General features: G+C 40.4%; 1 protein-coding gene across 1 annotated transcript; it reads left to right on the forward strand.

Annotated features, from left to right (window-relative positions):
* Positions 1-9,725: 9,725 nt before the first annotated feature.
* Positions 9,726-12,893, forward strand: LOC115923298 (paraneoplastic antigen Ma1-like). The gene is made up of 2 exons (XM_030983741.1): positions 9,726-9,984; positions 10,876-12,893. The coding sequence occupies exon 2, from the start codon at positions 11,475-11,477 to the stop codon at positions 12,891-12,893; it is 1,419 nt and encodes a 472-aa protein (XP_030839601.1). The 5' UTR covers positions 9,726-9,984; positions 10,876-11,474.
* Positions 12,894-17,227: the final 4,334 nt, after the last annotated feature.

The raw sequence follows: 17,227 nt of genomic DNA on the forward strand, positions 1-17,227 counted from the left end.
ACTTTCAGTTTTCTTTCACAATTGCATTTATGTTGCATTTCTTATCAACTTTTTGTACGTATGAGAGCTAGAATAATTGGGCGTAAAAAGGGTAATTTTTCGGGGATGTTCGCGACCATTAGAATGCGTTTGCATCTTTTATTTTGCATAAATAGTTACATTAATAATACCATTTCCCATAAGGCTGTCAATGAGTATTTTGACCGCAGTTATCGGGTGTAATATGGTAGGGTGTACTTTCTTTTCATCTCAATGTCAATTCGAACTATACGGTTTGGTAGTCTAACCAGCACTATAATTCATTCAAGAGGGCGTACAGTCGAGCTGTCGTTGTTCTATGTTTCATGATGCTCCACATGGTGAATGCTGAACGTGATTATGTCATTGTATCGCCGTTCATTGAGGAGATCAATACTGGGGAGAACACTTCCATGCATTGCCGTACCGATGTACCTTTTAGGCTTAGTTACCCTACCCGTTGGATTAAAGACAAGAAGTATGATGTCGCATTCATAAACTCAACTTATTATCCCGAAGGTTGGTTATATTCTGCATACCGAAACGGTCGCTATAGTCACCATATTGTCTAACCTAAATGATTCTCTCAAGCACTGTCATATGCATATGCATATTCATGTGCATATAAACAATTATCCTATATGGGCACAATAAAGAAATGAAATATAATTATAAGCTCTTCGGGAATTTCACCTATTGGATTCGGATTTAACCTTCTCTGCCTCCTGTCCCATATTAAACAATAGTAGATGTATCATAATTGAGTTTCATCCGTACGATAGCTATTATGGAATATCCTCGACTAGAACATGTATCGGCGTACCACTCCAGCCGTCTACATGCAATACCGACATATTTATATCATCAACGTCAACAGAGTCTAAGTTCGAAACAATGGAAAGCAACTATAAACACCTTTTTATGATCATTTTCTTCTATCTTCATGGCTGCCTCTGTATAGAATCACGTTCATTTTATGAGAGCAAAATAGTGGATTGAACAGGAGGTGAACCTAATTGAAACAATAAAGGCATGAATGATTTTTCCAGCTGCTACAATATTGCACCAACTTGGTTATCAAAGACCTTGGGGATACTTAAATAAAAAAATATTTTCTTTTCTTTTCCTGAAAAAAAACTGAATTGTAACTATTGAAATTTACCATTGAATTTGCAAGTTAACCAATAAACTGCTAAGTGCACTTTTGAGCATTATTTCGTTTTTCAATCACCAACATCCATACAGGATTTTTTATTTAAAAGAAATTTCGGCTTTCACCCCGCCCCTCCCCCCCCCCCCCCCACTCCGGGTTGTAACAAAAGACAAAGGTCTACCTGTATTGACTTTACACACCGGATTTATGCTGAAGGGGGGGGGGGGTGTGCTGAAAAGGCTCGTATAACAAAAGAAAAAAGTCTACCCGTATTGACTTTACACACCGGACTTTTGCTGAAAGGGGGGGGGTGTGCTGGGAACACGCATATGCGTACCCTATATAACACTGAGCGGGGGGGGGGGGGACCGGGGCTTGCACCCGTAAATAAAAAAAATCGCGTGCTCGTGCTATCAAGAAAGTCAGCAAAAGACTTGGAACCAGCGGTATTTGAATCTGCAATCTAGGCCTACTGCTTGCTTGGTAGTGACCCTACCGCCAGGCCATCACAATGCTGTATTGTTACCAAAATGTCTGAAAAATTATATCTTTACCGCCAAACTACACTAACACCTTACAAAATAATGTATCCCGTCTAAAACAAAAATGTGTTGCTCATTTCCTTTTTTATTTGGATTTGGCGGCCATTTTTTACACTCAGTCGGTTAATTTTTGTCTAGCTTTCCTGCCCACCATGCAGAACACATATTAGCTAGATCTTCTTAGAATATAAAACCCTGAAACAAAATTATTGTAAAGACAATTATATTGTATTAGGGATACCTAATATAAATTATTGTAAAGACACTTACATTATTATGAGGGATACCCAATGATTTGTGGCCATTAGTAGGTGTTGGCAGCCATTTTGAATGGCACAATGGCAGCCATCTTGGATACAATGTTCCATAAATTATGCTTGATAATACTTTTTTCGTTTATCAAAAAATACTCTTACCATTTTAAAGTACTTTTACACTTAAAAACTTTCTGCTGTAAATAGTAGTCCGAATCAGATTATGTTACAAACTGCATGGCTACCATTTAGAACGCCTTCTTAAATTTAAACCCTATAGTAACTCACTTCCGTTAATAATATTTTCGGGAGACTGGCGGCCATTTTGGACATCTCGGGTTCGTTCTGCTGGCAATCAGAGGCGGATCTAGGGGGCACAGGGGGCACGTGCCCCCGCCCCCCAAAAAAATAGTGCTCACTACCCCCCCCCCCCCCCCCCCCCCCCCCCCACTGATCGAATTTTCGGCCGGCGATTTTCATATTTTCGGGAGAAAAAAAGAAGAAAAAAATTAGTGCTCACTACTTCTTTTTGATAAATGTTATTTTTCATCATTCAAAAAATATCATCGTTAAAACAATGGACGAGAAACGCATTATTTATCTGTTTGTAACATTTGTAAATTTGGAACTATAAACAAATTCATCAACTTTTTTGCCATAATGAAAGTGCACATTTTTTCGCTCGTTCGCAATATTTCAGCTCCGTTTAGCATATGTATGGGCAAGACGCCCACGAATGTGCCTGTATGTTTATGTTTACGAGGGATGGAAAACAAATCCTTTTGATAGATTTTAGTTTAATGTGACGCGAAACTTTAGACCCCCAAAAGGGTGCCGTGACAAGAAAGGGGGTTTAAAAACGCTGATTTATAGTAGATTAAAGAATGGTGCCCCCCCCCCTTCCCCAATGACTGAACCCACGCCACTGTTGTGTTATGTGGACTTTTCACATTTTCCACATATTTTCAACTAATAAAGGTACAAAATACGTAAAATTATATAGATTTGGAGTCTCAAAATTCAGTTGGGTGAATTACAGCATCCCATAACAAAGATAACCTACTGAAATCACATCTTAATATCTGAAGAAATTCTTAATTATGTGTATGCTGAATCGGAGACAAACTTTTTGGGGGAGAATGTTGTACCTCGTGTTGACGCATAATCAATAGGCCTACATTCTAATCATATGATAATTGAAAAACAATGTTCATAACAACCTGGGAATTAGTTGTGAGATAGAAGGGTAGAATGAGAGAGCGCAGGAAGTGAGAAAGGTACGTGAAATAGAAAAGGATTAAGGGGTGTAGAAATACGTACAAACGGGGACTTCAGACAAAGTGAAAACAACTGTTATATAGACATGTGCATCATGTCGAGCAATAAAGGCCAGCAGTCCAGCACTGTTATTTGGTAGTGGCTTTATTGAGCTCATGATGTGTATTTTCTTTGCTGAATTTAAATTACCAGTTTATTCATAATACCATAACGAAGTATGACTGAAAGGAATCATCATTGATACATTTAAATTTGAGATATAGAACACAACTAGAATGATAGAGAGTACTTCAAAGGAGAGTGTGCGCCTTTGTATGTGATTTTTAGCCAAGGCAGCCTTTTTTTAAAGAGAGTATTTGTATTTGTTTGTATTTTATTTATTTAATCACGGTTAAAAAGCCTGCTATCAGCTAGAAGCTGCTTTCCAGCAAGGCCGTGAACAACAATTGAACACAACAAGTAAACGAATACAACAATTATATAAAAAAAGAAATCACAAAAAATGATCATAACAACATAATAAGATGAAAACAAACAAAATTAATTAAAAATGTACTTGGATAACAGGAACAATGGAGGGGGTGTATTATTTAAGAGAGGAATATAAGACGTGCGAATGTTATGCTATGTTCTAATTGGATGTTTGCCTGTAGGTTATTGAAAAATTTGAGATTGAATAGAGAGGGCTCTGTCTGAGGTAAGTTGTATGTGGTCGTGGCAGTTGAATTTGGCAATTGATATTGCGCAACAGGTAGTTGTGTGATTTAAGATGGATCCGTGAGCATAGTGAGAGTGGGGCTATATTATTAACTAATTTGAATACAAGTAAAATTGACTGCTTATTCCATCTTTCGTCGATAGATCGACATGTAGGGTGTTATACAAAGTGGCTCTATTGAAACGATTATTTACCTCTAAAACGGACCTTAACGCTCTTTTCTGTAAAACTTGGAGACGATTTAGCTGGCTTTCATTGCCATTTCTCCAGACTGTACAACAATAGTCAAAGATTGGTTGGATTAACGATTTATACAAAAGGAGAGCAGTACTTCTCGGTACATAAAATCTGATGCGCTTTAAAGAGTAAAAATGTTTTTAAAACCTTTTTCCTAACATTATCAGTTTGGGAAGTCCATGTTAGACAACTATTTATTATCACGCCAAGATATTTACAATGTGTTACTCTCTGTAATTTAGAATTTAGAATTTTTATTTTTTACATTTTCAAATAACCGGAGTTTTGCTTTAGAGCCTAGTAGCATGAATTGACATTTATCGAGATTGATCGGCAATTCATTATTTGAAAACCCTCTAAAATCAACTTTAAGTCTCTGTTTATAGTTGTTTCTAAATCTGCTGACTCTTTTGATGCAAAATAAATGCACGTATCATCTGCATTATAAGGAAAGAGAACATTTTTCGACGGATTTTACCAAAATATTCAGTGTAAGGATAAGGATGTTATACTCATTGTGTTCGATATGTATTATATTATTTAAGAATTAATCTATTAGTATTGCATTAAGTATGTGTGTATGTGTGTGTGTGTGTGTGTGTGTGTGTGTGTAGGGGGGGGGGTGGACTGCTCAACCAGTATAAATTTATTTTATGACAGTACCTTTAATGTTCGAAAGTGCACTTGATGTCCAAATTTATCAACATTTGTTTCGTATCAAGTAGTCGGTACTTGGTAAATGACGATTGTGGTTAATGCAAATAATGATATTCATCACATAGTCATTGATGCAATTTTAGAGACAACCCGAGTCCGCCTCTGGAATACCTCACTGAAGAAATCATCGCTGAATACAATACTTCAACAACGAGGACATATCTGCTTAAACGATTCGTATGATTTGTTAACTATTTAGCCTAGTTTTGAAAGTGCAAACACCTTATCATAGAAAAAGTATTGCGGAGCTAACCTGTCAGCATGTTTGGATTTCTTCTTTTCATATTTGCCCTAAATTTAAGTGTAAATGATATTTTAGGTGATGAAAACGCCACATTTGCTGCAGACGAATTACATGAGAGATCTGCTAAAGGTATGTGTTACATTGCTCAAGCCAATATTAGCTACCTGAATTTCAAATATTATCTTATACATGTGTTAGCAATATGCTATTTCACGGCACGACACTCTACAAAGTGGATTATATTGTTTTATGCTTACTTAAAAACTAAAACATTATATGACGTTCATAAAGTGTATTCCATAGTTTACTATCGTCAAATTTGAGGAGTTGAATCTTTAAAGAACGTCGGAGGAATCAGTGAACAATAAAGATTCTAGGCTACATAGGATCAGTGGATAATATAGATTTAAACTAAATTATGTTTCTTTAAAAAAAAAAAACATTTCCAAGGCTACTAAAGGATGACTTTTGCTTCCAACCTGCTTTATAGAAATGTTAGCAATACTATACAATATATAGGAACGATACACTATTAAACAGAAATGAATCTTACTGTTTATGTTTTGCAAATAAAACTGTAACTATTATATTTGTCCACCGCCAATATTTTCTTCTTAAAAGCTAACAAATTTATAGCTTCTATTAACGTGCCATGTGATATAATGCTTTACTCACAAATGAATATATCACGAACTAGAGAGTATCATTTTCTGAAATAATGAAGTGCGAAGCAAATATTTTTATACTCAAGTATTACTCGTTTCAGAATGATAAATACCCCTTTTTATTTTACAGATGGTGATTACCTCGGTTGCTTTCCTCAGGGATGCTTACACTTCGATTACGTCGTCAATATATCAGAGTCCAACACACTCGACTCCTGCACAGCAACATGTAAAGAAAATGGACTTACAGTGGCAGGTGTTTACAATCGCTCTAAATGTTCTTGCTCCTGTAAACAGACCTGTTTGAACACGATGCAACTGGATGACAGGAACTGCGGCTTGCCCTGTAAAGGGGACTTGACAAAATTGTGTGGCGGCTATACTGCAATGAGTGTGTATACCGGTGAGCCATCATGGTCCTAATTTGTATTCAATAGTTTCCATTAGAAATCTGATTATTATTTAAAACATGACTTGTGCAGGATAAACGCATATCATAAAATTAAGATATAAATTATTAGTAATTCAAAAGTTTGATTAAGTCATCTGTGTATTCAATAATTTCCATAAGAAATCTGATTATTATCTTAAACATGACATGTGCAGGATAAACGCATATCATAAAATTAAAATATAGATCATTAATAATTCAAATGTTTGATTAAGTCATCTGTGTATTCAATAATTTTCATTAGAAATCTGATTATTATTTTAAACATGAGTTGTGCAGGATAAACGCATATCATAAAATTAAAATATAAATTATTAGTAATTCAAAGCAGAAGCCTTTTCCTCCCCTATTCAATGTATTTGCTGATAACGAATCTTAACAATCAGCCGCATGGTTGTGTACAACATTTAAGAGATGATACATCATTTCTCAGTAATGTCATTCCTTCATTCTGATCCTGTATTTCAATTTATAGGATTCCATCATGTAACAACATTTATCACTTCAAGTATTTGATTCAAGATAACATTGTCCTGTACACTTTCAGTCATGTCTATGCTATCCTATCAAATGTAAAAGTATACTCTTTAGAATAGTAATACAGGTTGGATATGAATGTCTCCTTCGCTTATTTTCTTTCTCAACTTAAAGGAAATTAATTTGTGGGTTTTGAGCGACATTGATCTGTCAACAAACACCAATATGATTTCAGTCATGTGACACTGTTAACATGCATGTATTTGCTGAAGGTATTTTGTTTTAATTTGATAGGTTATATTCAAGCAAGAAATTGTGATTACCATGATATAACATGTTTTCTGTTTTCTTTTTGCGATCCAGTTCACCCTTCTGTAACACCGAGCAACACATCATGTGACACAGAAAGAGAGAAAGATAGTACAACGCCCGATGGTAAGTGAGAATGAGTATAAATATTTATTCTTTTCCACGCCTGTTTTCACAATTTTTTTCACATTAGGTTAGTTTTATTATATGACTATTATCTGACACTTGACGTTTTTGAGATGCTATTCGATTCATGAATAAAGGGATACAAAGTTATACATTGTGTGATATCGTTTTGTTTTCAGGTTACAGGCCTTGTCAGAAAGGGCACATTAATTACGCAAGACAATAAAACAAACATCGCCAAGAATACCACATTACAATGTTTATAGAATATGATTAATTCACTTTTAAATTAATAGTGCTACTCTGATAATATCTTTAAAATTAAATTTAAATCCTTAAAAAAAACCTTTGTGTGGTCTTTAAAAGTTTGAGCTATAATACTTATCATCTCTTCTTCTTTTATCTCTACAGATCTGTTGGTTCCTTTTACCGGCCCAATCTCAATTGTAGTAGCCATTGTCATAATATTAGTTGTTGCAGGCGTATTGGTAACAGTTATAACTACAAAATACAGAAAAAGAATTAACACGCAGCGTCACCGGATGAGCGTTCACGATAAACGTGTTCAAGACAGAGATGTTCCAGTGGCAACAGTAACGCAATACCAGCCACTAAAGGGAATACCAAAGCTTTCAGATATTCCTCAAGCAGATGCAACAGCAACGGCGTCATCAGGTACAGACGTAAAATATGGCATCTACGAAGAGCCTGACCTTGGCGAAAGTTCTGTACCTACAACAGGTACCGTACTAGCCCACGAGTACCTGGTCTTGGGCCAGGATGTTCCTTTAAGGAGCAGATCATCTGAAGAGTACCACGAGTACAACTACCCTGAGATGATCCAACGTAAACCCATTGATCCATTTATAGCGAGCAGAGTAGGTGACGATGGGTACCTCACTGCGGAACCTGATATACAAGGCTTGCCAATTCCTGGATCAAATGTGAATTACTCTTCGCGTTTACCGATATCGCAATCCAAGTGGAAAACTGAGACTTCACCGACCCCTTCGAGTAAAATTTATTATTCTTCCCGTATACCTATCTCAGTTCACCGGGGTGGAAGTGGGTCTTCAAGAAGATCTGACACCAAACCTTTCTCTGCACACATATCCGGACCTGTTCATCGAGATGAATTGGTGCTTTCAACGGACTCTACAGCCCCCAAAGTGTACTATTCAACGCGTTTACACCGTTCGGGAAATAAAAGTTCAGAAATATCCTCCCAAAAGGATAACAGGGAGGATGAGGGTTACATTAAGGGGGAGGAGAACTGATTTGTTTAATATCATACATAGCTGCATTTATCAATACGCTAAATTATTTATGTTTAAATAATTATGTTGCATCATGTCATGTGGCATAAAAAGGACTCTCTCAAATCGTACAATGACAATTGTGCATGTACTTATCTAAAGCAAGAGTGAATCGGATTTTACATTGTAAAATATGGACTACTCGAGCTTATCCGCATAAAACATAAATAACTGATGTCGAAAGATGGATGTCTTTTTTAAATAATTTTATCAAATATGGAGAAAAACAATATCCATCACTAGTTACAGTATTATTTTCATATTCAGTTTACGTCAATGAAATTTATCACCAAAGAATCAGAAATATAAAAAAAAACATTATGCACTTCATCTTTAGCTTTGCAATGTCTTCAAAAATGTATAAATAAAACAAGAATGCGACTACCCCCTCCTAAACAAATGGGCCTTTTCCTCTAAAACAATACTTTATTCCAACATGTGCCACCGCTAAAGCTACTATTATAATAGATTGCCAATTTTTCATTTTTGTGTTTTCTTGTCATACTTGTTGACTGTGGTGCACGTCACTGTGACTTTGCTACCTGGTGTGATAATGTTATACAATTTAGAATGTATATCAATAAATCAATAGCTTGTTATAAATATGATTCCCAAATCAACACTGACCTTGTTGTTGATCTATGTCATTGTTATTATGTATGAAATGTATTCAATTATTCGCATACGTTTTGATATAAGCACGGGGAAGCACTATATAGGAAAATATACAAAGTGTAATATAAGAGAGAAGTAGGACGTCTGGGCATAGTGCAATATCAGGTTTAGGGGGGAAATGCAGAAAAAATGGAAATGTGAACAAAAGAGCTACTGCAAGATACGGTTATATCTATTTTTATTGAAAGGTCGTCAACTTAAACCAAAATGACAGATCCGAAATACAAAACCCAAAGACAAATAAAAAATTCAACCAGTTAATATGTTGATAAATGTCATGTAGCGTCATTATGGACCTCGAGCATGTCGAGTTTGTGGAACTAATTTATAATACTTAATTGTGATTGTCAGGGTCCTCTCGACAAGTTAAACAAATTATTAGTATCATTTTCACTGCCCATTTTCCTCTCTATGCCAGCCACGTTATGCATGTTGTATGAATACCTTTTCCGAGAAAGATACATTATTGGCCAGCCATAGAAATGTTATTATATCTTTGTAACACCCATAAAGTGTGACTATATAGTATGGCCATCACTGATTCATTTAACTACAGTTGCCCCTCTCTCTCTCTCATCTCTCTCCGATTCCTTTCCCCTCTCTCTACTGTGTGGGGATATACACCTGTTATGCACATAACCCTATAGGCTTCTCTATCCTCCACTCTCTTTTCTCTGACCACCTCCCTCCTTGGAATGTTATCTTTAGTCCGCTTATCTGGACATTGCAAACATGTGGTCATTCTCTTTTGCTTCTGAACATTGTGAGGGGAAGACGTATACTGGTGCTGGCTCCCTTTTATAGGTAAGAGAATGATATTCTCACTACTAATTCTCACATTCTCATTCTTAATCTAGAGTGATGTATATATATATATGTATGTATTTGTATATTGCTAGATAAATGTATTTCACTTCTTAAAACTTGGTTATATCATCTAAATTCCCATTCTCTGTCAGATGATTTGTCAATGTAGGGAACTTGTGATTCACTACATAGTCTTAGCACATTCTCTGAAGACCTGTTTATTACCTTGTTTATAGTCTCTTGAGTGAGAGTTATGTCGGTCAATGCATGGGCATAATAGTACATCTCCTGTGGAGTATAGTTGTATTATACGTACATAATTGTTTGTTAAGAGCAGCCCTTGTTAATACAGTATTAGATATAATTATCCTGATTTGGAGAAGCTAGGCATACAGGGTCTGAATGACCTAGACTAGATGCCAGTTGGTCAGTAGGACACAGAAGGAAAAGTCTGTGTAAAGAAAGGATCTGATTGTTTTAGTACATGTACATGTACTATACTACATGCTTCTGCTTGAGAGGAATTTTATACTCTTCATATATTGCTTTCTCTTATATCTTTGACTATGTTTATTAACTATGTTTCGCCTTATTATGCGATTGCCTTTGAACAATTAATGCATTGTTTGCCACTCTTGTGAAACACTGAATTGGAAAGAGATTAGTTTATGTTTTGTTGTTACATTATTATGTCTCTTTTACATATTGTTATTATCCAAACTAATATGTGAATTCTGGCGTTGGTCTGGTCAAATCGGTAGTCAGCCTGCTACTGAGGGCGTCAACGTCATAAAAGGGTATCTCTGTCCAGTTCAGTTGTTATGTGGTTTTGTTATATTAATGTATGCCCAGTATACTTGCTTTGTTTTATTAACCTCCCTTTTATAGCCCTTCACTGCGGAGAAACGAATCTTCGGCTTTCTTGAAGAGATCACGCAACTCCATCCCATATCAACCCTGTCCATTGGATAACAGCCTCCATATTTAAATCGACTTATATGAACGCTATGCAGCAATGATCATATAGGGAACGCTATCCTGAATTAATTATTGTTCTCTAATAATACGCGTTTGATAGCAACGTACCATATTCGTTGATGAGCGGACAATCTTCTTCTTCTTTATAAACGACCGGTCTTATTAATATAAATCGTAGTGGGCCCTTAAGTATATTATGTTTGTTTATTTGATTATCTGTAAAAGTATATCTCATGCCTTAGCTTTATCCACCCTTCGGATAAGCAGATTAAAGGCGAAACAGTAAATCAATTACTATTGTCTTTATATTCCTTTGTTGACTGTATGCATGATATTGAAGCACGAACCTGGTGTTACAAATGGCGACCTTGCCAGGACTTATGCTTTGAATAATACAGTTACTCAATGTTTATAAGCTAAATTATTTTTTTCGTTCAATTTTACATGCAATTTTTTATTTCACTTGTTTTCGGGAGCCAGTACCAGTGAAGGTTATTTTGTAGTATATAATGGCCGAATATAAAGCAAACTTGTTAGAGCCAGCTAGGGCCCTATGCAAGAAAGAGGATATTGCCTTAGATATGGCAGTCCTCCTCATTGGGGATGAGGTGGATGATACTACTGTTGATGTTGATGAGTTATTATGTGCTATTTCTGAAGTAGTGAACTGTGTGCAGAGTGCAGCGGTGCTAGAACGACAGCCTCACTGCAAGTCACCCTCTATCGCCCTACTTCTGGAGCTGGACCAGAAGGTTTCACTGGTCACCCTACGCGACCAAGACATACATGTGCCCATAAGAGGAACCCTCACGCCCTTTCATCTAGTGTTGCTAGCTCATCAAACAAAACAGACAAGGCGAAGAGTAACACTAGTAGAAGCTAGAGAAAAGAGGAGTGCAACTCGATCGCGAGTCCCAGAGTTCTCCCACCAGCCAGGAACAATGCCTCGGGAAGGGCAAGATCATCGCCTGATGAAAGACTTTTTCAACATGAGCCTCCACTCAAATTACAGAAAGCTGAGGCCTTTCTCAGGATCTCTCTCGCCATCGCGTGACGAAGATGGTTTCGACCTGTGGGTTGATCAGGCAGAAGGGCAGCTGCAGGAGTGGACAGCAGCCGGCCTTGAAGAGGTAGAAAAGCGGCGGCGAATTAGCGAAGCCCTCAGACCCCCTGCATCAACCATTGTGAGGGATCTGAAGCTAAGCAAGCTGCAGGCATCCGCAGAGGACTATATATCAGCCCTTGAAGCTGCATTCGGCACCACCGAGAGCGGGGAGGAGATACTCCTTAAGTTTCACGACATGGCGCAGCATGATCAGGAGAAACCCTCAGAGTTCATCATGCGGTTGAACTTTACCCTGAGACGGGCAGTACGAAAGGGAGGAGCGCCTCCGGACAGGGCAGACTACCTCCGGCTGCAGAAGTTCATCCGGAGTCTCTATGATGAGATGCTCCTAGTGAGTTTAAGGCTTAGGGATCTCTTACATGACCCACCCTCCTTCATCACCCTTCTAAGCCAGGTGAGGCGATATGAAGTGGAGGTCGCAGAGAAGAGACAGAGGAGACCCGTCAAAGGGAGAAGTCTCCAAGCGGTAGTGGAAAGCCCTACAGAACCATCAAATGCCATGGAGGTGCGGCTTGCAAGGCTGGAGCAACAGATGAGGGACAGGGGGGCGACATCTCAGGACCCGGTAGTTGTGAATGCCTTCCAAACCCCAGACACAAACAAACATCCTAACTTCTGCTACAAGTGTGGGGAAGACGGGCATTTTCGCAGGAAGTGTCCAAACCCCCCTAACCTGGCTGCAGTCAACCGGAAGCTGATCGGTTGTCTCAGTCAGGGAAACGCCTTTGGGTACCAGAGACGGAGCCGTCTGGGGCCCGAGTCCACTCAAGCTCCAAACAAGACATACCCGCCACGTCAATGAGCAGCCAACATGAGCCTGCAAGGGAGGATACAGGAAATGACATTCCGAGTGGTCTGGTTGGGGAAAGTGCTTCCTACCCCTGTTTTGTGGACAACCACCCTTTACAATGCTTGCTAGACAGTGGATCGCAAGTCACCCTCATACCAGAAAGCCTGTGTAAGAAGTTGGAGAAGTACATTCACCCTCTCAAGGACCTGGTCTTGTGGCACGGTGGTGGAGGCCAAATACCGTATATTGGGTATACTCAAATAGATATCAGTTTTGAGTTAGAATTCACCGGCACCGACAAGCCATTCTCTACACTAGCTCTAGTCATCCCAGATAATCGGAACACCAAAGACCATCCTGTTGTTGTGGGAACCAACTCTGGAGTGTTCCGCCAATGCTACCATACATACAAGAGGAAACCAACTGACTCGATAAATCCCATCTGTTCAGCCATATACAATAAAATCGCCAAAAATGATGTTGATGTGGCAAGCTTGCCTTTGACATGGGGTCCCATATCTCCAGAGGATAAGCAGCAGCTCCTGAACATATTACAAGACAAGTCTGCAGTGTTCTGTCATGATCCCCTAAACATGGGTAAGACAGACAAGATCTACCATGAGATACGAATGACCGATGAGACGCCATTTAGGGAGAGATCCAGAAGAGTGTCCCCTGCCGACCTTGAAGACCTGAGGGAGCATCTTCAAGAACTCTTAGAAGCTGGCATCATAAAAGAGTCTCGTAGTCGTTACGCATCCCCAATTGTCCTTGTCAGGAAAAAGACGGGGAAGTTGCGCCTCTGCATAGACTACCGGAAACTGAATGCGAGAACCGTACCCGACCAATACGTTGTACCACTCATCCAAGAAGCAATAGATGCCTTGAGTGGTAATAAGTGGTTTTCCGTGCTTGATTTGAAGTCAGGGTACTACCAGATTCCTATGGCTGACCAAGACAAGGAGAAAACTGCCTTCATCTGCCCGGTAGGCTTCTATCAATTTGAACGGATGCCACAAGGAGTCAAGGGAGCACCAGCCACATTCCAGAGACTCATGGAGCAGTGCATGACTGGAATACACCTCAAGGAAGCCCTGGTATACATGGATGATATCATCGTATTCGGAAAGACACTAGAGGAGATGACTACACGCCTCATGAAAGTCCTAGACCGTCTCATTTCATATGGACTCAAAGTATCTCCAGAGAAGTGTCAGCTTTGCTGTAACTCAGTCAAGTACTTGGGACATGTCGTCTCTGATGAGGGTGTCAAGACAGACACAAGCAAAACAGCGGCACTCAAAGATTGGCCAACTCCAACTACTGTGAAGGAACTGCGATCTTTCCTCGGCTTTACAGGCTATTACCGGAGATTTGTCAAGGGCTATTCCAAGATTGCTCGACCACTGCATTCCTTGACTGCAGGAGTTGCAAAGAAGGGCCAGCCGACGAAAGGGAAATTCAGACCATCAGAGCCATTAGGAGATAAGTGGACAACAGAGTGTACCAGTGCCTTCAATCAGTTGAAAGATTCCTTATCAAGCGCCCCAGTGCTGGCATTTGCAGACTTGCAGAAGCCATTCGTCCTGCAGTTGGATGCAAGTGGAGACGGACTTGGGGCAGTCCTTTGCCAAGACTGTGATGGTCAACTGCGTCCTGTAGCATATGCTAGTCGAGGTCTCTCCAAATCTGAGCGGAACTACCCGGCCCACAAGTTAGAATTCCTCGCACTGAAGTGGGCGGTAACTGAACAATTCAACGATTACTTGTACATGGCCAAGGGAACCAAGGTGTTTACAGACAACAATCCGCTGACCTACGTCCTTACGTCAGCCAAACTTGACGCCACTGGACACCGCTGGGTATCACAACTAGCAAATTTTGATATCAGCATCCACTACCGCCCAGGCCGAGCAAACGCCAATGCTGATGCCTTATCTCGACTACCTGAACCCAGACAACCTAAAGAATATCCAGACCTGAGATATCTGACAGCACGACTCAAAGAGGATCTAGGTGAACCAGACCAAATCATTGATCTCGAAGCTACCAACTCAGTCTTGATGTCAGTGTCTGCAGCCACGAAATCAAGAGTTTCCCATTCAAGTCCTGAAGCCTTGGTATCTTGCCTGTCCATGAGCGCAGAAGCAGTGCCAGATGAATATGAATTCCCAAAGGTTAGCAGTATGGCAAACCAGGTTAACTGGACCGGTGCACAAGACGCTGACCCAGCAATCAAAGCAGCAAAATATTGGGTTCAGAGTGGTAGAAAGCCGAATAGACGCACCCCCAAATCATCCGATGAGAGAATTCTTGTTCGAGAGTTCCCAAAGCTCAAACTCATTCGGGGCGTGCTGCACAGAGTGTCGAAAGCCCGGGACGGGAGGACGATATTTCAACTCGTCTTACCAACGTCTCATCGACAAGATGCACTACGGAGCCTGCATGACCAACATGGACACCTTGGAAGTGACAAAACATCCTCCCTCGTTCGTGCCAGATTTTTTTGGCCTAAGATGGCACAAGATATTGAACGATGGGTTGGGAACTGCAGGAGATGTCAAGCCCGCAAGACCCTCCCCACACGGAGCGCCCCACTTCACAGCATACAAACCACCCAACCTATGGAGCTGGTGTGTATGGATTTTCTTGGACTGGAGATAGACGCCAGGGGTTTCAAATCTATTCTAGTGGTCACCGACCATTTTACGAGGTACGCCCAGGCATTCCCAACCAAGGATCAGACAGCGCGAACAGTCGCTCGAGTGCTATGGGAAAAGTATTTCGTCCACTATGGCCTGCCGCAAAGACTCCATTCTGATCAAGGACGAGAGTTCGAGGGAAAAGTGATTAAAGAGCTGACCAAGCTTCTCAACATCAAGAAATCCCGCACTACTCCGTATCACCCCCAAGGAGACCCCCAGCCAGAACGCTTTAACCGGACATTACTGAATATGCTTGGCACACTCAAGCATGAAGAAAAGGTAAACTGGAGCCAACATGTGGCATCATTGGTCCATGCATATAACTCCACCAAGACGGACAGCACTGGTTACAGCCCATACTACCTGATGTTTGGAAGGGAGGCTCGGTTGGCGATAGATGTGGAGTTTGATACTCGCCCAGATGGCTGTCACGCCATAGATCATGTCAAATATGTATCAAAGTTGAGGGCAGGACTTAAGCAGGCTTTCCAAGCCGCCAAGACAGCGTCACAGAAGGCAGCAACCACAAATAAGCAGCGGTATGACTTGAAAGTGCGGGGCAGAGAACTCTACACTGGTGACCGGGTGCTCGTGAAGAATTTCGGATTGAAAGGCACCCACAAACTTGCGGATCGGTGGAAGGCTGAACCATATATGGTGGTAGGCCAAAACGACATCTCTCTTCCAGTGTATAACGTCAAATCAGAATCTGGTGGTAGAGTCTCGACGCTGCACCGTAATCTACTCCTCCCCATAGGACGACCTGATCCACAGGTGGAAGAACAACATATTGATCCTCTACCACCCCGATCAGTCCCTAAGCGCTTGAGAAAGAAAGGCCGGCCCATTCGGAAAGGTTCACAAACCTCTAGCTATGTGACCAGTGATTCCGATAGTGATGGTTTTTCTGTTCTCCATTATCTGCCAGAACCCTCTCGTCAGGACCAGACACCTTTGGATCCACAACCTGTAGCTGAAGTAGACACTATCCACGATGTATTGACTGGCAGTACAGAGCAGTTAGCGAATAACCTCAGGCCTGAAGCACAGGAATTCACGCCTAGTAATCAGGTACAGAACGATGAGATTGAGAACACTACTGTTCCCCATATAGAGAATTTTAGACAGCTGCACCTTGATGGTCCACAGGAAATCGATGAAGCATCTGTTGAGAGGGATATTGATGTGGATAACATGCCAGCTGTAGAGGTAGAAGAGACAGCTCCTGAGATTATCAGCTCTCCGGACTCCCAGCCTTCTCAAGAAGAGGTAGAAGCTTCTCCCTCCACTGAAGCTTCTGAATATATTGAATCCTTTTCTTCAGATCGAGTACCTGAAGAGGCAAATTCTTCTACTTTTGGAGAAGCTCCAAACACACCCGACTCTCCAGTTTCTAACGAAACAGCTGAACAGACGAACTCTGTTGTCCCCGACCCAGCCTCACGTGACCACCACGCAGAGGGTAATCCGAGCCATGAAGACATCAGTGAGAACCTTGACTCTCCTTCACCAACGCACTCTGTACATAGTGACTTGAGAAAGTCAACTAGGCCTTCCATAGCACCAACGAGGCTGAATTACTATAACCCGGGTGAACCGTTTAATCTATCCGTTGATGCTAAGCCGAAACGTAAAGGGATT

Source organism: Strongylocentrotus purpuratus, unplaced genomic scaffold, assembly GCF_000002235.5.
Source record: "Strongylocentrotus purpuratus isolate Spur 01 unplaced genomic scaffold, Spur_5.0 spur5_scaffold_13, whole genome shotgun sequence".
NCBI classification, from domain to species: domain Eukaryota; kingdom Metazoa; phylum Echinodermata; class Echinoidea; order Camarodonta; family Strongylocentrotidae; genus Strongylocentrotus; species Strongylocentrotus purpuratus.

Excerpts from the sequence above, each read along its gene's own strand:
- LOC115923298 (XM_030983741.1), top strand. The coding sequence starts at position 11,475 with ATGGCCGAATATAAAGCAAACTTGTTAGAGCCAGCTAGGGCCCTATGC.